Here is a 23,927-nt window from a genome sequence, read left to right as displayed (position 1 = left end):
TTTCAGGTCCAAGGAAAATCAGGTAGGGTTCAGTTCAGTTCCCAACGTTCTCTGATAACATTTGTTGGACTTTCCCTGGTGGATATTGGGGGGAAATCAGAACTAGATTCACAAATACTGGATGAAATCCACTTTGGACATTTGCTTCCAATGTTAAGAAAATGCAAAGATTTGAAACAAAAGCTGAAAAACCCCACAGTACCACATTTGAAAAAGGTTCATCCCCAGGGCCCTGTGTTCATGCCATTCCCAACCCTGGTTTATGCTTCTTGATGCCAAGGAGGTACAGATCAAAATTCCTGGGGCAGAAATGGGGGATGGGAGGTGCGGAGTCCCAGCCTCAGCAGTGATACCTACTGGTCAGGTTCAGGGAGCACAACGGCTGTGTTCCACAGGGAGCCCCTGGCTTAGATTGGCAACCGCAGTAGCTAAACTGGACGCATTAAAAATGGGAGAAAACCCTGGGTAAATGTAAATGAAGGCTCAGAATGATATAGCACCAGGAGGAGCTGGATCCTTTAAAGGTGTAGGATAAATTATTATTATTTTTTTTTTAAATGAAACTGCATTTTAAAATTGACAGCATTCATTTTGCAAGACTTAAAAATTCCACAATGGTCAATCCCCCTTCTGCTTCAAATAGCTCTGGGTTTCGGTGCAGTGCTTTGTGATCCTGTGTCTATAGTTTTGCTTAAAACCTTCACTTTCTGGATTTCCTCAGCTGGTGGGGGGGGGCCTGCTCCCTTGCCTCTTTAAGAAATAAGCCCGTCACTCTGACAGCAAGGCAGCAGTCCCCAGGAGGAAGGGAGAGATTTCCTAATGACAAAACACTTGCCCTTGCTTTATAGTATTCGTGTTTTTCATTCTCAGATTATTTCTGAAACAAGTTATTCGTGTAAAGAAATGGCTGTAAAGCTCCCTGATTTTACTAGAAGTGCCCCCAGCAGCAGAAATGGTACAAAATCTTTGTGTAGAAAAAAGCGGATACACCAGAAAGAGCTGAGAGAATTGTAACAAAATATTAAAAAAAACAAAAAAAAAAAATGAAAGGAACAGCAGGATTTCTATGGCACCAAGACAACGGCCTGGCTGTACCCGTTCTGTCTCTGGGTAGTGTGGCATTTCATCCTTCCTCATGCTCTCCTGCTGCCTTTTCTGTGGCCTTTGTCCGGTATAAATCTAGGGAGGGACTTCGATTTCCTGCCTGAGGGGAGAAGAGCCCGGCTTCTATGGTACCCTTCACTTCACGATCCTACCCAGCAGCAGCATGACCTGACACAAACAGGAAATATGCCAGCCTCTGCTCTGTGCGCCCTCCCTTCACCTGAGCAGGAAACATTTCAACTGCTCTCCTAGCCGAAGAGCAAGGCACAACTTCTGCCTTCCATCTTCCCTTCTCGTAGCGGAGTAGGAAACAGGAAGTTGACAAGGAAGGGCTTCAGAGCACCGTGTATCCCTCCCTCGAGTGAGTGCTGACCAGGATTTTATTTAAGTGGTAAAAAGAGATGACAAGTTTTTCTGTCTTGAACAACTGTAAAATAGGAGATTGGCCTTCCCATTGTGTCTGGGGAGTTCAGCCGTGTGCGTCTTCCCACAGAAAGTGACCTTTAATCACTGCCAGGAGCAGATTGCAGGAAATTTTCAGCCGGGGGGGGGGAGGGGATTTTTGTCAAAACTGGCCTGTGGGGTATCTGACACCTTCATGCACTTTCCCTGCAGCACATGTCAAAGCTCCCCAAAAGCATGCCAGGTCAACCCTGGAACCTGGTAGAAATGAGCCAAAATATCTCCAAAATGAACTTAATCTTTCCTAAACAATTAAAACGTTGAGCACATTCTAGACCAGGAGTGAGCAGAGCTGTAGCCCCCACTTCATCTATGCAAATCGGTTGGGCCCCCTACACATAAGAACATAAGAAATTGCCATGCTGGGTCAGACCAAGGGTCCATCAAGCCCAGCATCCTGTTTCCAACAGAAGCCAAACCAGGCCACAAGAACCTGGCAATTACCCAAACACTAAGAAGATCCCATGCTACTGATGCAATTAATAGCAGTGGCTATTCCCTAAGTAAACTTGATTAATAGCCTTTAATGGACTTCTCCTCCAAGAATTTATCCAAACCTTTTTTGAACCCAACTGCACTAACCACATCCTCTGGCAACAAATTCCAGAGCTTTATTGTGCGTTGAGTGAAAGAATTTTCTCCGATTAGTCTTAAATGTGTTACTTGCTAACTTCATGGAATGCCCCCTAGTCCTTCTATTATTCGAAAGTGAAAATAACAGATTCACATCTACTCGTTCAAGACCTCCATCGTATCCCCTCTCAGCCATCTCTTCTCCAAGCTGAACAGCCCTAACCTCTTCAGCCTTTCCTCATAGGGGAGCTGTTCCATCCCCTTTATCATTTTGGTTGCCCTTCTCTGTACCTTCTCCCATCGCAACTATATATATAGAGGCATTATGATGTTTTTTGTTTTATTAACCATTCCCTTTCTAAAAATTCCTAACATTCTGTTTGCTTTTTTGACTGCTGCAGCACACTTAGCTGACGATTTTAAAGTATTATCCACTATGATGCCTAGATCCTTTTCCTGGGTGGTAGCTCCTAATATGGAACCTAACATCGTGTAACTACAGCAAGGGTTATTTTTCCCTATATGCAACACCTTGCAGTTGTCCACATTAAATTTCATCTGCCATTTGGATGCCCACTCTTCCAGTCTTGCAAGGTCCTCCTGTAATGTATCACAGTCTGCTTGTGATTTAAGTACTCTGAATAATTTTGTATCATTTGCAAATTTGATAACCTCACTCGTCGTATTCCTTTCCAGATCATTTATATATATATATATATATATATATATATATATATATATATATATATATATATATATATATTGAAAAGCACCGGTCCAAGTACAGATCCCTGAGGCACTACGTTTACCCTTTTCCACTGAGAAAATTGACCATTTAATCCTACTCTCTGTTTCCTATCTTTTAACCAGTTTGTAGTCCATGAAAGGACATTGCCTCCTATCCCATGACTTTTTTTAGTTTTCTTAGAAGCCTCTCATGAGGGACTTTGTCAAATGCCTTCTGAAAATCCAAATACATTACATCTACTGGTTCACCTTTATCCACATGTTTATTAACCCCTTCAAAAAAATGAAGCAGATTTGTTAGGCAAGACTTCCCTTGGGTAAATCCATGTTGACTGTGTTCCATTAAACCATGTCTTTCTATATGCTCATGATTTTGATCTTTAGAATAGTTTCCACTATTTTCCCGGCCCTGAAGTCAGGCTCACTGGTCTATAGTTACCCGGATCACCCCTGGAGCCCTTTTTAAATATTGAGGTTCCATTGGCCACCCTCCAGTCTTTAGGTACAATGGATGATTTTAATGATAGGTTATACATTTTAACTAATAGATTAGAAATTTCATTTTTGAGTTCCTTTAGTACCCTAGGATGCATACCATCCGGTCCAGGTGATTTGCTACTCTTTAGTTTGTCAATCTGGCCTACTACATCTTCCCGGTTCACAGTGATTTGGTTTAGTTCGTCTGACTCATCACCCTTGAAAACCTCTCTGGAACTGGTATCTCCCCAACATCCTCATTAGTAAACACAGAAGCAAAGAATTAATTTAGTCTTTCTGCAATGGCCTTATCTTCCCTAAGAGCCCCTTTAACCCCTCGGTCATCTAATGGTCCAACTGACTCCCTCACAGGTTTCTTGCTTTGGATATACTTAAAGTTTTTATTATGAGTTTTTGCCTCTGTGGCCAACTTCATTTCAAATTCTCTCTTCGCCTGTCTTATCAATGTTTTACACTTAACTTGACAATGCTTTTGTTTTATCCTATTTTCTTCAGATGGATCCTTCTTCCAATTTTTGAAGGATGATTTTTTGGCTAAAATTAGCCTTTCACCTCATCTTTTAACCATGACTGTAATCGTTTTGCCTTCTTTCCACCTTTCTTAATGTGTGGAATATATATGGACTGCGCCTGTTACAGTTTTGGCTGCAGTGCAACCGCCTCACCACCAGGGGTCCCTCTAGTGCTGGCTTTCCTGACAGGCCCAGTCCATCTCCTCTGTCCACTCTATGTTCTGGGTTGGCCCTTATAACCCTGCCTGACAGTTGCCTCGGTGCTTCGGCATCGAGCTCTCCTGGGCTCCCTGCTCTAGCCTTGCGCGGCCTTCGGGCCTTTCCTTGCCTTGCCCTGCGCGGCCTTCGGGCCTTGCCCTGCGCGGCCTTCGGGCCTTCTTCCTTGCTTTTCTTACCTGGCCTACAGGCCTTTTGTGTGTGTGTGGCCTACGGGCATTCTGACCTGCCTTGCCCCGCTTACGGTGTGTGGCCTACGGGCCTTCTGACCTGCCTTGCCCCGCTTACGGTGTGTGGCCTACGGGCCTTCTGTGTGTGTGTGGCCTACGGGCCTTCTGACCTGCCTTGTCCTGCTTACTGTGCCCTGACCCAGCCTCAACCTAGACACTATCTGCCGCCTGCCCTGACCCAGCCTGAACCTAGACACTGCTATCTGCCGCCTGCCCTGACCCAGCCTGGACCCAGACACTGCTATCTGCCGCCTGCCCTGACCCAGCCTGGACCCAGACCCTGTACTAGCCATTCTTGTCTCGCTCAACCTGGAGCCACCCTTCTGGGTGGTGTTCACGACTCCTGACCGGAGCCCAGTCGTAACAGTATGCCGAAGCCATTCACATTGGGAGAGACAGAAAGGACTCAGTATTCAGACGGTGAGTCCTCACGGTTTATTATCTGTACCATTTGTCAAACTCTGAATTATCCTACGTACCTGAACTGTTTAGCTTGTCAGCTCTCTGACCAGGAGCACTGGATATGCAGCAACTGTCACAAAAGAAATGTGTCTGTGTACCAAGAATGCCTTAATTGCAATTCTCCCAAACCAGGCTGGTGGAAGTGTCTCTGTCTTCCTTGTCTTTTGCCTCCAGGCAAACCCTGCCCCCGCTGCACAGCTAACGGGCCACTGTCTCCTCATAAAGATTCAGCCAGAGCTATCACACTCTGCCCTGCTTCTGGCTCAGCTAGGAATGTTTTCACCCTGGACAGTTTACTAACAGAAGATTGTAGCATAACTTGTCACAAAACTTTTCACCAAAAAGCAACTTATACTTCAGGAAAACCAAAAACTTACCTGGCCAAGAGAACTTCTAGGACTTCCGTTCTAGGAGATCAAGCACAAAAACGGATGGAACTCATTAACCAGAGCAGGGCTCTGCTTCCCACAGCTGCTGAACAGCCTGTAACGAGCACCTTCCCTAGACGTCCTAGAACGGCCTGTGCCTTCTCTAACCTGCTCCTCCAGAAACAAAATCAGGAGCTTCAGACTTTGGCTCGAGGTATCAAGCCCTTGGCAGTACAATCTGTCTTCCATGTACACTACTTCTAACCTTGCTGCTCTGCCATCTGAGTTTGTTTCATCGCCCAGAGAGGGGTCCGAGCCTGCTTCATCGCCCCGAATGGGGTCCGAGCCTGCTTCATCGCCCCGAATGGGGTCCAAACCTGCTACACCGCCCCGAGAGGGGTCCGAGCCTGCTACACCGCCCCGAGAGGGGTTCGAGCCTGCTTCATCGCCCCGAGAGGGGTCCGAGCCTACTACAACGCCCGGAGAGGTGGTCCGAGCCTGCTGTTTCACCCCGAGAGGGGCCCGAGCCTGCTGCACTACCCCGAGAAGAGCCTGCTGAACCGGTCCTGCTGCCGCCCCCGGAGGGGCTCAAACCGGTACCACTAACAGACTTTCTGACTCAGCCATCTGAGCCTGTTGAATCGCTCCAGCTGTTGCTGCCCTCGGAGGGGTCTGATTTCATTTTTGAGTACCCCCTGCTAAGATGGGACCCAGGAGGAGGGGGAGGCCTTGAGGAGGGGGTACTGTTACAGTTTTGGCTGCAGTGCAATCGCCTCACCACCAGGGGTCCCTCTAGTGCTGGCTTTCCTGACAGGCCCAGTCCATCTCCTCTGTCCACTCTATGTTCTGGGTGTGCCCTTATAACCCTGCCTGACAGTTGCCTCGGTGCTTCGGCATCGAGCTCTCCTGGGCTCCCTGCTCTAGCCTTGTGCGGCCTTCGGGCCTTTCCTTGCCTTGCCTTGCGCGGCCTTCGGGCCTTCTTCCTTGCTTTTCTTACCTGGCCTACGGGCTTTCTGTGTGTGTGTGGCCTACGGGCCTTCTGACCTGCCTTGCCCCGCTTATGGTGTGTGGCCTACGGGCCTTCTGACCTGCCTTGCTCGGCTTACGGTGTGTGGCCTACGGGCCCTCTGTGTGTGTGTGTGGCCTACGGGCCTTCTGACCTGCCTTGTCCTGCTTACTGTGCCCTGACCCAGCCTGAACCTAGACACTGCTATCTGCCGCCTGCCCTGACCCAGCCTGGACCTAGACACTGCTATCTGCCGCCTGCCCTGACCCAGCCTGGACCCAGACACTGCTATCTGCCGCCTGCCCTCACCCAGCCTGGACCCAGACCCTGTACTAGCCATTCTTGTCTCTCTCAACCTGGAGCCACCCTTCTGGGTGGTGTTCACGACTCCTGACCGGAGCCCAGTCGTAACAGCGCCTCTAGGATTGTATTTGTAAACAATGTCCATGCCTGTTGAACACTTTTAACCTTTGCAGCTGCACCTTTCAGTTTTTTTTTCTATTTTCCTCATTTTATCAAAGATCCCCTTTTGAAAGTTTAGTGTTAGAGCTGCAGATTTACTTATTGTCCCCCTTCCAGTTATTAGTTTAAACTTGATCATGTTATGATCACTATTGCCAAGTGGTCCCACCACAGTTACCTCTCACAAAATCTTAGGTTCCACTAAGAATTAAATCTAATATAGCTCCCTCTCTAGTCCATGCAGGGTTACTGTCGTGCTCGTAGCAAGAGGCCTTCCTGGCTCCTGCAGGATGACCAAGCTCTGACCTGTATATTGTTCAACATTTGGTTGTGTTACATCTGCTGTAAGCCAGAGATATGGACTGACTGTCCTGTTTACCAGTTTTAATTCCTCTGTTTTGCTTTGTCTGGTGGGCTGTGAACAGTTTATACAGCTGTGCCTTAAGGACTTACTCATAGAACCTTACATGGATCACATCCACTGTGCTCCCAGCCTGGGCCTTGTTCACTCTTAGTAAGGATGTCGACTTAACAAATTAGAACTGTTTGGGAAGCGGTGAAGAAGCCCCATTAAGGCCCACTTCCAAAAGTATACTTCTTATAAGGCCTGCCTGATTTATTTCAGAGATGCAAGACTACAGGTCCCAGAATTCCATGGGTTGGCTTTTTACATTTTTACAATAACTGTGCTATGTTTTCAGAAAAGTGTGTGTTTTCCTTAATGACAAACAAGGAAGAGGCTCTGTCTGCTGCTGGCTCGCTAGCATCATTAGCCTGTTCTCTTCCCCAGCCATTGGACTAAGAATGGATGTACTTTTAATCTTAGCCTCTCATCTCCTTTGCTTGAGGCCTGTAGAGGAGCCCTGGGACCTCCTCAGCATGCTGTTTTGTGACTTCTGTTCTTTGCTGCTCTTGACCCTCTGCACGATGACATCTTCATCATTAATCAGATGGCTCTGTCAGTAGGATTGAGCCAGCCCTGGTTTTACCCTGTTGACTCTCTGGTTTTGTATTTCTGCTTTTTCTCCAAGGACCAGCAGGAGGATAGCAGTCCACACATGGGTGACATCATCTGATGGCTCCCAGCATGGAACTTTGATCTGAAAGATTCTAGAGCTTTCAGCATGCCCCACTGAGCATGTGCAGCTGTAGTCATCACCTGCTCCCTAGGCAGAGTCTCTCACTCCCCCCCCCCCCCCCCCCCCCCCTGCTGAGCCATATGGTCATGTTCAGCTTTGTTCTATCTCTCACAGCTATGGCTGTGAATTTTTTTTTCTGGATCTGCAGCTGGTTTTTTCTAACAGATCCTTATCTTACAGTATTTTTTTTCCTTTTCTTTTTTCTCTTATTTAAGATCTCTGCTGGCTGCATGGCGTGCCTTATGCAGTGCGGCCTGGCAGTCTGCATTTTTTTCTTAAATGTTGCTGCATCTGCATCTCATTTTCTGTGTCCTCTCCTTAATCTGTCTATTTTGCCTTTGTCAGGTGCAGTATGCAGTCCATATGTGGACCATGTAGGCCTCTGGGCCTGGGGACTTGCCTGGGTTCTTGCCCAGGCTGGAGTTCCCATGCGATGTTGTCCAACCACTAGGCGTTGATGGAGATTGAGGACTGGATTGTTCCTATGAAGAGGAAAGCTCATCCTCTACAAACACCTAGGAACTAGTCTTGATGCTATTGTGCGCCGTTGATGCCCTGGCTGCATGTCGTTCAGTGACATAAGCGCAGGCGGTTGTTGAGGAGCATAGACTATGCTGATGGCACCATGGGTGCTGTCGCAGAGGTGGGACGTCACAGGATGCCGTCCTTGCAGAGTGCTATGAGTGCTGTCAGGCACCAAAGGTTTCCTTTACACCGGGGGGAGGGGCCCGGAGGGGCCCCTTGTTGATCATCGCCATGATTATCCAATCCTGTGGTTAGCCGCTTTGAGCATCCTCTGGTGGTGTGAGTGCCCTGAGGGTGTCACTGTTAAGCGCTGCCCAGCGACAGATCACCGCAGTTGGGGCTCCAGTGGCACTGTGCACACTGAGTGCAAGGACTCCATAAAGCATCGCAGAGAGAGCGGTGCGCAGCAAGCGCGATTGACACTGGTGAAGTTGTCTACTTCTTCCAACGCTATGATTCTGCCGGACAATATCACAGTGGCACCATGGATGGCTTTGTAGCCTTCATTGCCTAGGGTCCTGCTAGGTTCGTTTTGGCCTTTCCATAGGTGCTGAGTGACACTAATGAAAGAGGCACCATCACACTTCTTGATGGCTCTTTTTTGCTGGGCACAGCCACCGGCCCTAATGTGTGGCCGGTCCAGGCTGTGGTGTGGAGCTGTGCCCACGTATGCTGCGATGTTGAGCACATATACACCTCTGTTGGCAAGACTATTTATTTACTACTTCATGAGTGTGAGGCATTGCACTTGCAGAGTGGTAGTTCGGTGCAGGGGCGCTTATCTTAGTTGCCTTCTAGTGTGTGTTCCCCTTGGCAGCATATGTCAATGCACTGGTGACTGCAGGGCATGGCATGTCTTGGCTAGGACCACAGTCCTGGTCGCTCCACATTTGGAGTGGATACCAGAGTAATAGTGTCAGGACTCTTCCCCCACCCTATGGGGCTTACGCTCAAATCCCCTTCAAGGGGGAAAGCCTTCAGAGCACAAACCCTTGCAGGTTCCTTGCTTGGGCTGGAGCTTTGATTCTCCTGACTCTGTATCCTTCCTTGTGGGTTCCCTTAAGGAGCCTGCAGGGGTTGGAGGTGGCAGTGGAGGGTGATTGGATTATTATTATTATTATTTTTTTTTTTTTTGCTGGTGTCCCTACACCAGGGCGTCCCAAACCTGACCTGGGGACCCCACAGCCAATCGGGTTTTCAAGATATCCACCGTGAAGATGCATGACATACATTTGCATACCATGGAGAGACATACAGATTTCTCCCGCTTGGGAAGTACCTCTTCTGATTCCTGCTGGGTGCAGCAAGCATACTTTTCATTTGACTGCTCCTGCTGGTCTGTCTGATGTATGGGCCCTGTGAGGAGGGTTCTAGCCCATCTGTAATCCAAATGGCAGGTGTGCCTCCAGGTGACTCACCATATCCATGATGTGCGCATTAAGTGAGAGGTCAGATGGCATGGAACTAGGGGTTCAGAATTTTTCTTAGTGTTCGGCAGGTAGGGTCTGCTGCAGACCCTGATCTTTTGCCACCTATTCCTACAAGCATTTGCTTGTTTTTCCTATGCCCGTTGTGACTATCAGCCAGTCATTCGGTGCCTGTAGGCAATGCATTCTGTTTGTCCTTTTCAGATGCTAGTGAACTGCAGTCTTCTTTTTGGAGGGCTTTCTCGGCCCAGGATTTTGGTTGTCCTTTTCTTGGATGGCTTTTTGTGCTCTTTCCTGTACCACAGGAAGATCCTAGGTCTACTGATGCTTGTTAGGGTTCATTACTGGGATCCTCTGACTGTATTACATTCTGTGAGGCGTAGTGACTTCTTGCCCTGACTTTGTATCACTCCCCTGCCTTAGGTGCCTATGCTGCGCATTGGGTTTTGTTTCTCTGTCCTCTGGGTCGCTTGTGTAGAACCCAACTCTTTTCCCTTCTAACCCGCTTTTTGGGTCGGCTGCCTGACGTACAAAAGGGAGGAAGGTGGTGCCTTCAGCACTTATCCTATTTTGGGCAGCCTGTAGCTAGGGATTCACTCATGTGTGAGGACTGCCATCCTGCTTGTCCTCTGGGAAAGCAGAGTTGCTTACCTGTAACAGGTGTTCTCAGAGGACAGTAGGATGTCAGTCCTTGCAAATCCTGCCCACCTCTCCTGAGAGTTGGTTCTCCATGTATTAGCTATATCATGGACTGGAGGGGCTCTGCCTAGGGGGCAGGGTGATGACTGCAGCTGCACATGCTCAGTAGGGCATGCTGAAAGCTCTAGATTATTTGAGATCAAAGTTCCATGCTGGGCTCCATCGGATGATGTCACCCATGTGTGAGAACAGACATCCTGCTTTCCTCTGAGAACACCTGTTACATGTAAGCAGCTCTGCTTTCTTTAGAGAAACTAGAATTGCAAGACTATACGGATGCAGCGAGGCAAAACCCTGTACTGGCTTGGCCTGTCCCAATGAGCCGCTTGGAAGTCCAAGGGCTGTGTTATTTCTATTCTAGTCATGCAGCAGGACTTTGGAAAGCTGCAGAATATTGAAGCAGTAAGGACTGGGGAAAGGCATAGCTTTAAAGGAAGCGCCATCCACGCAGAATAGAACATAATTTGGGAATCAAACTACAAATTGTTCCCCCCCCCCCCCATTTTTCTTTTAGTGGTCTCTGCCGCTTCTCCACTGCCTGGATGCAATGCTCAGTGGTTCAGGGATCCTGTTGCTGGTCCAAAAACTGGAGAGGTGCATCCTTGGCCAGCGGGGGCTGCCCTCTTGGCAGCAGTCTTCTCCCCCTTCCTCCCCAAGGCCAGAGTGCATCACCTCAGGTGTGCCCGCCCTCCACCAGTCCAGAGCCAGCCCCAAAATTTTCTCACATTTTAAGATTTTACTGGGAACTTTTCAGAGGGCATTTTCAGACTGGGTTATGTGTGTACTTTTACACACCCAGCGCTCTGGGCTGTTTTTAGTACATCCACATGCATTAAACCAGGGTCTTATGCATATAAATAAATTTGAAAGTTATCCACAAGGTAGAATCCAGCCAGATCAGTTACATTTGTATTTAGTTATGGAAGATGCAATATTCCATTCTCCCATATTTGAAAGTAATCTCCTTTCCAGAAATCATAATGATGCAATATTTATTTTTGTTAAGAAAATTAAGACCACAAGTCCATAGGTGTCAAAATGGGGGCAGGTCATAGAGACCATGGCCTGACCAAAATCTGGCCTTTCCCACAGAATCCCCACAGAAGATCCAGGGCCCGGTTGGGCAGGCAGGAGGAGAGCAGCAGCGCGTCAGCTGCGACCTCTAGCTCAGAGCCCGGACTTGCAGTCAAGCTAGGCAGCAGAGGAGGATGCAGCCTAAGGCACCAACACTCTCCTCCTCTTGCTGCTGATCAGTGTAGTAGGTAATAAGGGGGAACAAAGAGAGAGTGTGAGGAAGGTGGGACAGGAGAAGTGAAAGGGGGATGGAGGGGAGGGGTTGAGGAGAGGGAGAAGGGTTGAACAGGCTGTGGGGGGAAGGGGCTCAGCATGGTTGGCATGGGCCTCCCCCAACCAAAAAAAAAGGTTCTGCTGCCCCTGTACTAATCTATGCATTTAATGGGAAGAAAAGCAGGAGCGACTTTTTGACATTGACCTCTACAGTCACTTTTCCTAGTCCCCTCTCTAGTAACTGGATTCAGAGTTTCATTTCATCTTCTTGGGCATATTTTGCTCCCGTTAAATATATAAAATCATCCAGAGGCTCATGAATGGAAGTAACTGACTGTCAGAATTTGGGGATTTTCTTTAAATATTGGGGCCTGTCTTTAACCCTTTGAAATATAAATTTAACTGAACTCTTGGTTGGGATCTACATTAAAATGTTCTGTAAAGCCTTAGGAAGGAAGGAATTTGAAAACCATTTTTTAGTATGTTCTCAGTTGATTACAGTTCTCTTAAGGCTTTGAATGATGCTCATTTAAGCTGGCAGTTACCTCTTGCTCCTTTGTACTTGCAGCTCAACTAGACCTAGAGCCTTGGTTCACAACCACCTAGTTGCTGCCTAGCTTGACTGCAAGTCAGGGCTCTGAGCTAGAGGTCGCAGCTGACGCGCTGCTGCTCTCCTCCTGCCTGCCCAACCGGGCCCTGGATCTTCTGTGTGGATTCTGTGGGAAAGGCCAGATTTTGGTCAGGCCATGGTCTCTATGACCTGCCCCCATTTTATATTCCTGGCTCCCCCTCCCAATATACAGTCTGGTTATTAGTGATGATCCTCTCCAAGGGACCCTGCAGTCCTGAACCTTGAATCTGGCCACTAAGTGTCACCCTTAAGTTATGATTTCAACTCTAGGGGAGGGAATTGACCCTAGGAGCAGAACACCTGGGGAGAATTGAACTGATGGCCTTCTGTGTGGTAGTGCACAGCATTCACCCCTTGAGCCACTGGGCCAGCCAGCCAGTCAGCCTCTGAATGACACTTGACTTCTTCCTGGACTAAGCCATAACTCAACTGTTCTTGTTAGGGATGAGGCTTTTTATATGACTTCAGGCCAATTCTAAACTGCAGTCTTCCTCAGAGATCCCAAGCAAATTAAGGTTTAAATAGATATACAGCTGCTTTGTAGTGCTGATGTTGCTCCTTCAGTGATTAGATGCGATTCTGTTCAAAGTACTGCAGTCTACATGTCGTCATATGGGTTCAGTCTACATGTACTGCATCTACATGTCTTCATATGGGTTCTCACACTTTCTACCTTTTTAAACTGTCCACATTGTGAACATTGCCCGTCTGCCAGCTCTCTCAAAACTTTTTTTTTTTTGGAAGACCTGATATTTGTATGCACAGCATATCCAGCCCAGTAAGGCTGAGATGCTATTAGCATTGCCTCAATGACTGGTCCTAACTATCAGGCCGATACAGTACAGTGCGCGCCGACGGAGCGGACTGTTAACCTGCCCTTGGACGCGCGTTTTCCCTTACCCCTTATTCAGTAAGGGGCAGAAAACGCGCGTCCAACCCACGGCACTTAATAGCGCCTTCAACATGCAAATGCATGTTGACGGCCCTATTAGGTATGCCCGTGCGATACAGAAAGTAAAATGTGCAGCCAAGCCGCACATTTTACTTTAAGAAATTAGCGCCTACCCAAAGGTAGGCGCTAATTTCTTCCGGCACCGGGATATTAAGTCGGAGGTCCCGAAGAGTAAAAAAGAAAAATTTTTTTAAATGGGCCGGCAGCTGTTGGGCCGAAAACCGGACGCTCAATTTTGCCAGCGTCCGGTTTCCGAGCTCGTGGCTGTCAGCGGGCTCGAGAACAGACGCCGGCAAAATTGAGCGTCGGCTGTCAAACCCGCTGACAGACGCCGCTCCAGGTCAAAAGGAGGCGCTAGGGACATACTAGTGTCCCTAGCACCTTTTACCTGTTTCTACCGTACCACCTAATTTAAATACTGAATCGCGCGCACCAGCGAGTGGCCTGTGCGCGCGCCGGGAGAGCGGGCGTTCGTCCGCTCTCCCGCAGAATTTACTGAATCGGCCCGTATGTATGCAGAGAGCCTCTGTATTTTCCTGTCTGATATTGGCAATTCTGCAGAAGCAGCGTAAATGGATCTGATAAAGCTTCAGCGTGTGGCAATGGAATAAAGTCTGGGACCTGTATCAGTAAAGCCGAATCATGAGGACACCTGCATGGTAGTCTGCCAGCTTTCTCATCATGTGCACACCACGTTCATTCCTCAGGCACTGCCTCAGGCATCCAGATGCACTGCTGCCTGGGACAGTCTCATGCTAACTTCAGCAGTGATGATTATTGGAGTTAGACAAGCTGCTGAGATAACAGGATTGTCAGCAAGAGTTAGCCCATCTGTGCCAGAAGGTTAAGGGTGGGAAAGAAATGATGCATAAGCTTTTTATTGTTTTGATTTACGGCTGACTAAGGTTGAAGGTGTCACCAGTGGTGTGAAACTGGATTGCAATGTCCAGCTTGCAGTTTTAAAGGCAACAAGCAATACCATTGAAAAAATAAATACCAAACAGCAGTGGAGCCAGGACACAACCTCGTTAGCTTCCATTGGAAAAGAAGAAGCTGAATGATCTATCTAGCCTGCATTCAGCACACAAGCCCTCAATTTCATGAAAGGAGTGAATAATACTTGTGAATTTGCTTGAGCAACCAGTATTTCCTAAGGACCTCCCGGTGTCTATCACTATTGACAGAATTAAAGTTTTATTTATTTTTTAACTACAAATACTACATAGAGAGCTTGGTGTTGCATATGACATTTCTCCTTTAATGGTCTAGCTGTAAATATCAAGACCATAAGGGTCTCTTCAAACATGGAAGCCACATTCTCTCTCAGAATTGTATTAACTGGCTGCCAAATGCTTTGACTCCAGACATGCACCAGAATTTTGCCTAAGAGGGAAAGCAAAGCAATGCCATGATCACTGTCACAATAAGCTCAATAACCTTTTATAGTTGAAAATGTGAATAACATGAGCATTCTGTACATTTTGAGCCACTTCTTGCTATAAATGATGAAAAAGCTTAGCCAATCAATGAGCCAGCTGGTGATCACAAAATTTAAACACCAGTTAGCAGAAAATGCTCACCTTTTGCTTTTCCAGATGACAGTTTCTTGATGGCTTTCAATACTTCATCCTGCAGAGGAGAGCTTGCTAGATGGTTCAGCTCACTGAGAGAGTTCATGAAGCACAGAGTAATCAGAGGAGGAAGGCTGACTAAGCACTATATGGAAGTGCTCTGCCCAATGTCTTGTTCCAAGATCTTGATCCAGTTGGTGATCAGAACAGATCCATCTTTTGAGCAAACTGGGGCACTGCTAGAGTCCTGGGGCCCAACAGCTGTCTTTAGGCCACTAAAAAAACTCATGCCTCTTGCAACTCTATTTCTTTATTGATCTCTTCATATCCTGAAGTTGTTCTTGTGAATACCAATTAGTGCAAATAATAACCAGCCTTTTTTTGCACAGTTGGGTTCATCATTAATCCAAGACAAGTGAATGGTATGTATGGCATCCAGTAACTGACATGCTTCAATGCTTTGGTCGTTGAACAATCCCTTCATGGTGGATAGTAGGGGAAGCTAAGATTTCTGCAGTGTTCTCATGAACGCTTCTGAGCAGAACGTGTGCGTAGTAGATTGCTTGCTTTTTAATCTGCAGTACGGCATTCATTTTTGCCTGAAGCTGACCCTGCTCATCTGGACACTTCAGTTTTACAACATCCAGTTTCTTTGCTCAGTTTCCTTGCTGCTTGCATTCTACAAGGTTCAATAGAAAGCACAGTGGTCTAACTATTTTGGAAGTGCCTCTCGTTACGTGAGTCAACCTATATATCAGAAAGATCATATCATCTGATGGTGGTATAATCTAGCAACATTTTTAGTTTGATTCCAGATTGTTTTCAGTACAATGCAGTTCTGTCGGGGGAGGAATCAACATGGCGGACTAGTTCCCTTGAAGCTCTGTCCAGGAGAATGCCAAGCCTAAATCATAATTGGCAAGCGAAAGGGCAAAGCTTTTGAAGCATTGTCTGTAGTGATCCAAGGCCCCGTGGACAGCCTCATGGCTCAACAGGTGTTTGAGGTAACTTCTGCCATGCCTTTGCTTGGAGGATTCGTGCTGGGAGGAGTTTGGGATGCTCCTCAGAAGGGGTTATTCTATTGCTCAAAGTGTGCTCCCCCCCCCCCCCCCCCCCCAAAAGATGCTGTCAGAGAGAGAAGATCTTCCCTGTATGATGTGGTTGCTGCTGGATGACGTGAAGGCGATTGACTCTGCTAGAGGGAAGGAGGCAGTTGGGAGGAATGCAGTGGTGATGAGCACTGGAGGAAGGAAAGATGCTCGAGATTTTGGACTTATAAAGGAGACAATTTTCTACAGAAAAGGTTGGAACTTTTTCTTAGCTAAAGATTTCTCGAAGCTACAGGAGCACGTTCTCAAATTTCCAGAAGCTTTTAATTTTTCTACACTGGGAGGCAATAGTGGCTATGCCGTTCTTATCGTTCTCACAGATAACACAACTTTTCTGATCTTAATTTCAAAAGGTCTCTTCAGAATCCTGTGGATATTAAAGCCCAACCAACTGAATGAATTCTATGGGGATCTTGAGTGAAATAAGGAAACAGTTTTTGCCTAAAATCTATACAAATCTTCATATTAAATGTGAGAATTTACAAAACATAGTGAAAAGTAGAAATCTGATTAATTTTCCCGGAAAAAAAAATATCCCTATATGATCCTTGTAAAAATCTGAGGAGGATTCCCACAGAATTCCTCTGATTTTTTTCCAAAAAAATACAAGCTTCCCTAGGGTAAGAGGAAGGGGCACTGTGGAACAACGAGCAGCCATATCCTGGGATAGTATTTTGAAAACTTCAATATCTGAGTCTTCTGTAACTGCATCTTTTAGTTCAATTAGCATTGGACTCTTGAATTTTTGCTTAGAAATATTTTTAAAGAATTGGGAATATTTTTTTTGTATAGAAGTTGTAAAATTCATGTTTCCTGATGTTGCTTGTTCTGTACAAAACAGAGGAGGAAGTTTTATAATATCTAGGGATTGTGTTCCTCGTGTAAAAGTTTTACATTTCAAGGAGTCCTCTTTATCTGGGGAAGATTGCTGTAGGTGCAGCTCCTAATTTTTCTCACCTCATCTCTGTAGAAGCTGTGACCTTGTAAATATTTTTTATCACCTTGCACTGGTCCTTAGTTTGCTAGGAATTGATTTCTTTATTTTATGCTTGCTCTTAAGTTACTCCTCTCCCTCTTCATGTTTAACTTTTCTTTATGGATTTTGTTGGATAAGTTTACTTTCTTTTTCCTTGAAATAATGCCACTAGCAGTTTGAACGCCTGTAAATTTGTGGATTGAATCAATAAAAACATTAGATGAATGCAGCTCTCTCAAGGTCTTTAATGATTGGGTTTGTTTTTTGTTTTTTTCGGTTTCTACCAATGCATTAACTCCCAGGAAGTTCCCATCCTGAATTGCTGGAAAGGTCTGATAATTTTAGTGCTTGAAATTCTACACCAGCATGCAAGGCAGACCTCCTCCCCCCCCCCCCCCCCCAAAAAAAAAAAAAAAAGTTGGGGGCCTTGTTTTGGGCCAGCAGCTCTGTGCCCGTTCTTCCACATTGGCCTCGTGAGACAACACGATAACGAGAACAGGGTGGGAATGTGGCTGAGAGCTGGGCGGGGACAGAAGGTAGCAGCTGTTCTGGTGCACTGATGTCCACCAATACATGGCTCCCCTTTTACAGAGACTGGGGATTGGGAGGGGGAGAGTGGTGGGGACAAACTGAGAGGCAGAAAGGGGAAGGAGGGATGAGCTGGCGGAGAGGAAGTGTGTATGGGGACTGACCTGGAGGAGAAAGTGGGTGGGGAGGGATGGGATGGGGCAGAAGGGGTGGTGGAGCCAGCAAAGCAAGAGAGAGAACAGTGTGGGGAGGAGCTAGAGACTGGGGGACATTTTTATGATTAGGGCATCTGATTTTTGGAGTTTTTAAATTGGCAGTCTCTGGTGCCTGAGAGGTACGTAATCTGGAGGAATTCTGTGCAATTCAAATTTGGCGTAGAATGCCACTGGAATTTGGCCCTGCAGTCAAAGGAGGTGGTGGCAGCATTAGTTATGTTGCCTTGTGTGGGCCAGAAGGACGTGGATCTGAAGGAAGGAGGATGGAAAGAGTGGGGGTCAGACTGTCAGGAGGGGAGTGGGGGAAGTGGGAGGGAAGAATGGGGTAGCCTTTCATGGAGAGAGAGCCATGGAGACGGCCTTTGTGTCATGGGAAGGGGAGAGAATAATGTGGACAGCTTTGGTGAAGAAAAAAAGGGCGAGAGATGGGGGCATGGGAAGAAGGGGAGAGAGTTGTCCATTGCCTTATGATGTAGTGTGCCAAAATATTTTAAAACTTTCTATATTTGAATTATTTTTGTATTGCAGTTTAAATTCACATACAGGCCGATGCAATATTGGCGCTCATGATTGAGCGGCCACTCCCTTAACGCGCGCCAATCCAACGCTCCGGAGTGTTTAATGCAAATGCGCAGCCGTGGTAAAAAGGAGGCGCTAGGGGTATATTGTGCACCTCTAGCACCACCTCTGCAGCGGGCGCCCAGGAGAGGTGGATGGCAGCCGGGTAGGAAAGCCTGTACACAGCCACAGGTTAGGAAAATGGACGCTTGTTAACTGAGCGTCCCTTTTCCTAACCTGACTGCCGGCATAGCTTTTTTTTGGGGGGAAACATTTCAAACTTTTCAGTTCCTACAACCTAATATTGCCACAAGTCGGAGGAAGTAAGGAAAAGCAGTATTTTCTGCTTTTCTATAGACTTTTGGGCTTCTCCAAAATTAACGCCTTCTTGGGGCGGGCATTTAATTTTGGCGAGTAAAAATGTGCGCATTTTATTTTGGCATCGGGGGAATAGACAATAGCCTCATCAACATGCATTTACATGTGATGAGCGCTATTACCTGCGCCGCGATTGAACGTGCTAACCCCTGTTTTGCATGGAGGGTTATGGACGTGCGTTTAACTGTGTGCTGCAGCCAGCGCTCAGTACTGCATTGGCTTGATAGTTATTATATTGTGCTATTTTGACATTTGCAGAATTCCCTAGGCGGTTTTTTTTTTTGCCTAGATACATGGCTACTACAGTTTCCAGTTATTAGAAATTGGACCTAAAGTTCCATACATTCGTTGGGAGAAAAGCCAGGACTTGGCACAGCCTGGCCCTCCTGACATGGAACTAAAAGCTCACCCTATAGAAGGGGTAGGCAGCTCCAGTCCTCGGGTACTGCGCAAAAGTCTGGTTTTCAAGAGATTCGCAATGAGAAATCTGCTAGAAAAGCTGGTTTTTGAAAGCCGTTTCCCCCTCCCTGTGATTTTCTTATTTTGTGGCCATGAAAGCTAAAATTAGTCAGTCCCCGAGACCGCGCTCTGGCCGTGCTTCAGACTTTTAGGTTTATGCTTCTGCTTCACGCTCCCCTCCTCGACCCTGTGGGGGGTACGAGGGACCCTTTTTTCTTTATTTTTTCTTTCAACTGCAGCTTCCTGCCGTAAAGAGCCTGTGCCCGTTGCCCTGCGCCCTCCCATCCTTCCCAGAAAGAGGCGAGGAGCGCGGCTGCTTCCTTATCCTGTTGATGTCTAGAATTCGCCCTCTTCTTCAGGCCTTCTCCTTAAAGGCCTTAGCGCCCGACCCGCCTTATAAAGGGGGGTGGGGGGGACCAAGAGAAACTTAATACTAAGGGAGGAAATCCTGTTCCAATTGAGTAATTCTGCTGTTGGGCTGGAGGAGCCTTCTTCTTTTCGGGAAGGGACTTTCTTCCCGTCTCTCGTGCGAGGGCCTTTGCCTGGGAAGGTTTTGACCCTGCTGCATGGCGTCGCAGTGCGTGTGTGACTGGGTTACCTTTCCCTTCCCTGCATTTCTTCCTAAAGGGACAGCGAGGACGAGGTTTTCATTGTTCTGGTCTCTTTGACTCATCCTCTGGGAGCAGCAGGAACTGACTGATGTCAGAGGCTTTTTTTGGCAGGGGGAAGGTATGGGAGGAGACTCACACTCTCTCTCCCGGGCCCTGCTCTCCCTTCTCCCTGGGCAGGCTGCAGCGGGAGCAGGCGTTCAGAGTGCAGGGCTGCCGTCGGGGGAGCAGCGTGGCCAGACCTGACAGGGGAGGGTGGGCTTCGGGCGCCCACCCCACCCCCCCAAGGACCCGCACAGCAGCATGAACGGCAAACCGATAGGTAGGAGTCCCCTGCTCGGCCAGATGTGGGCAGGGGAGAAGGCTGCAGGCACAGAGGATTTTTTTTTTTTTTTGAGGAAGGTTTCGGCTGTGGGGCTGATGAGGGGGAAGGAGACTCTGTGGCTGCCTGTGCTTTAGGCTCTGTTCCAGACCCTCCCACCTGTGGTGTTTCAGGCTTAGTCTATGGATTCTGTGTTAGGGTGAAGGATGGGAGGAAGGTAGAATGTCTGCTATCCTATCCTATCCTGGTAATATTTAGGGGGGGGGGGGGGAATGGGAAATTGATTGTGATATTTCGCACCCGTCCCTTTTTTCCCCCCACATTATTTTGGTACATATAAACGCTTTTCAAACGTTATATTTAACATGTTTTGTATACCGTCATTCGGTTTCGCCATCATAACGGTTTACAGTAATCATAATAGATGGACAGAGTAACATCAGGGTTTCTACAGAGGTTATTATAGTTGAAAAATGAGTTAGGTAACGATGGAAGAAATAACAGGGAGGGTGTTAGTTATTAAATAATGGGATAAGTTTTTGAGAGGCGTATCGTGGGTTTGGTGGTTTTGCTGAGATTTCATGTGTGGACAGATGGTATCTCTGATTTCTTGGTGTTGAATTGGGTGGGAGTCTGTTGGTGTTGATGATTGAGAGCGTCTGAGTAGGCTCTGGTAAACAACCAGGTTTTAATCTCTCTCTTTTTTTAAAGGTTTTGGTGTCTGATTGAATTCTTAGATTGAAAGGTAAGGAGTTCCATAGAGAGGGGCTGGCGATGGATATAGTGCTCTCACGGGTTGTTAAGAGATGCGTGGTTTTTGCGTGAGGGATTCTGAGGAGGCCTTTATTCATTGAGCGAAGATGCCTTTTTGGAGCATGTAACATGCAACACTGCGGAAATCTGAGATTGTACGGAGTAGAATAACTGCAAGCACGGTTCTTGTTGCCATTCTGTTTATCATATATAATACAAAAAAAATATTCCATCTACTGTTCTCTGTAGAATAAAGTCCTGGGACTTGCCAAGGGCTTGAACCTGCAGAGGGAGCTCTCCTGAACAGCGATGATGGTGCGCGTGGTTCATCTTTCCGTCCCTGATTGATTGGCATTGGGGTTTCCTTCCCTCTCCCGCTTCCCGCAAGAGCAGTAGGACTTCGGATCTATCCAGCCCCGGGAGAGTTGTAGTCCAGTTCCTCCTAGTCATCCGGCAAGTGAGAGAGGTGGCCACTGGGGCAGGGAGAAGGGTAGCCTTGGTCGTATGGAGAGACATTTCAGGTTATAGTTTAGGCTGCAGAACTCCAGCATGACTGGGAACTCTAGACTTCCAACAGTGAGGAAACTTATAAATAACTTTAATGGCCCAGAGGACTCCGCCTCCAGGCAAAAACCTCCCAACCACACAGCGCACATGTTGCCAGAGCCCTCTCAAGCAGCACAGCTCTGGCAGTTCAGCTTTTTTTTTTTCCTATTTATTTATTTTGGAGCCTTAGCTTGTGGTATCATTTAAAGGCATTTGTGCTTTCTCTAATTTTTGGAGGTTTATATAGTATGCCCTGTCTTTAGTGATGTTCTGCATGTTAATGCAGCAAAACTGGTCAGCTTGACGCTGAAGCTGTGTATTCTTTGTCTTATGATCTCCACCCCCACCCCCTTCTAGTTTCTCTCCCATTCTACTTGCCCCTTCCCTTTTCTGACTGTCCCTTGTTCTGCTTGTTTGATTTTGCTCTTAAGACCCTGTGGAGTGATGACTCCCACTCTTATGACGTTGAAGGGATATGAAAAACCCCTTGGAAAATATTCTGTTTTAGTGAGCTGCTTTTAATGGGGAGAGTTCGTGTCACCAGGGTGTCCCAGCGGGAAGACTCCTGGCACCAGACTGCATCCCTGCCCTCGCAGCTCGGGGAGACCATGCTGTGCTGCTGGGTGAGGTGGCACTTCCAGGAGCGAAGAAGAGCCTGTGCTGGGGGAGTGACGCACGCATCCTATAATCTTACAGTCTGCAATCATTCGGGTTTCTTGGTTTGTTTGTTTTTTTGCCTGGAACCATTGCCAGATGAGTCCTGTGTTTTACACCCAAGCTCACATAATTGGAGGCTTGTGCTATCTGATGCTGGAAATGCTAGGTTCCAGTGATGGTTGGAAGTAGGCATGCGCATTCGTTGCTCCATTCGTTTTGGTGGTGCACACGTATTTGACAAATAGCATGCGCGCAGAAAGGAATGATGTGCACATACCTACACAAGTACGTATGTGTACAGCATTCCTTTCTGTGCGTGTACACAGGACTCATTTGGCAATGGTTCCAGGGAAAAACCTCCCCAAGAAACCCGAATGATTGCAGACTGTAAGATTATAGGATGCGTGCGTCACTGCCCCAGCACAGGCTCTTCTTCGCCCCTGGAACTGCCACCTTTGCACTCATTGAAAATTGGGGATAATTGAGCTCTATTCAGGGTGTCTTACCTAAAGGTGAATGCTGTGCACAGATGTTATGGTAAGCAAAAGCTTCTCTCTGGGGTAGGAACTTTTGCTATACTGAGAAGCGCGAGATGCAGTGTATATAGAGAGGGGTGTGTGGAAAATATAAAGCTGAGTCTTGTTCATGGAACATGGCAGTGAGCAGAGGGTTGCACATGGGGTCATGGTGTTTGTCTAAGCACTGGATGGAAGTTTGCAAAGCTGACACAGCTGCATGGGAACCGGCATTACATAATCCAGGCCCTATTAAAAGGGGCGGTACGCTCTGCAAGGCCATTCTCAGATCTCTCCCACTGTTTCTGATGGGATGAGCAGTGTTCAGAGCAATGCCAGAGCTTATTGGTTCCCAGTCCTTCACATTATCTGAGATTCTACCACCAGCTCCCCAGGAAGAAACTGGGGCAATGGGACCTGGAGTCTTACTTTTCGATTCTGACACTTCCCACTTATTGTAAGACATAAAGGAGACCCTCGTTTTTAAGACTAAAAATTGTTCTGTCTTATGGCCAAATGTGAAGTAGCTGTCTGCAACATGCCACTCATATGTCTTTTATATATACCATTTATATATTTTTTTTCGTTTCACTTTTATGACTGGTGACTCAGAGCTCCCAATCAGAATGTTGACACCCGCGTTATTTAAGTAGAATCTTTGATTTAATAAATTGAAGTAAAACTAAAGATTGTACTTGGGTTACAAGGGAAGGGGAGGTTCAGTGCACCGATCAGGAGCTCAGAGTCACCAGCTATAAACACAAAATTGTACATTTTGAATTGAAATAAGCTCATGATATATCTTGGCTGCAAAACAGAAACATCTTGGTCTGTTAGTAGGTTTGTGTGTGCTGTGTGGAAGGCTAAAAGGGGAGGGACACTGATATCATTACCCACTCGTTGACCACCACCACCACCTCCTGCGTGAATTGTTCATCGGCTGTCACTCATCAGAAGTACTTGTTTAGCTTAGCCTTATGGGGTGAATGCAGTACTGCATGTTTTCTGGGCATAAATACGCTTTATGTGCTGAAAGCATTTTTATGTGCATAAATCATGTTCTGTGCGTATTTAAAGAAAAAAAAAAAAAGCTTTATGTGCACAAAACATGAGTTGTGTGCATAAATGAGATCTGAGAGACTGCCCTGCTCAGTTTAAAAGGTGTATGCAGCCTATGCTGTGCGCTTATTTTAACTCTGTTTGTACTCTGTCTGCACGCTTCTTTCACTCCAGTGTATTAGCATTCCATATAGCTTAATGCATCAGGAATTAAAAAAACAAAAAACGTATCCTGTGCTTTAAGAAACTGCACTGAAATTCAGTGCAGTTAACCCACACTTTCAGACTGATACAGTAAAAATGCAGGAGAGCAGGTGCTCAGTGTTGAGCGCCCGCTCTTCCGACGCACGCCCAGGCACCTCTCCTGGGCGCG

General features: G+C 47.0%; 1 protein-coding gene across 8 annotated transcripts in view; it reads left to right on the top strand.

The window, feature by feature from the left end:
* The window catches only part of RIPOR1 (RHO family interacting cell polarization regulator 1), a 345,200-nt gene that overhangs the window by 132,540 nt on the left and 188,733 nt on the right, over positions 1-23,927 (top strand). For 3 of the 8 annotated variants that reach the window (XM_029608844.1, XM_029608845.1, XM_029608842.1), the window contains exon 1: positions 19,896-20,024. The exons of 3 other annotated variants lie outside the window; for them this stretch is intronic. In XM_029608844.1, the coding sequence (XP_029464704.1) occupies positions 20,006-20,024 (19 nt within the window). In that variant the 5' untranslated portion in view covers positions 19,896-20,005. Of the gene's footprint in view, positions 1-19,895; positions 20,025-23,927 lie in introns of those variants that run through there. 2 more of the 8 variants (XM_029608850.1, XM_029608843.1) reach the window with 1 other exon arrangement.

The sequence above is a fragment of the Rhinatrema bivittatum genome, chromosome 7 (assembly GCF_901001135.1).
Source record: "Rhinatrema bivittatum chromosome 7, aRhiBiv1.1, whole genome shotgun sequence".
NCBI classification, from domain to species: Eukaryota; Metazoa; Chordata; class Amphibia; order Gymnophiona; family Rhinatrematidae; genus Rhinatrema; species Rhinatrema bivittatum.
Note: the sequence above shows the minus strand (reverse complement) of the source record. Positions and strands in the feature narration are given on the sequence as shown.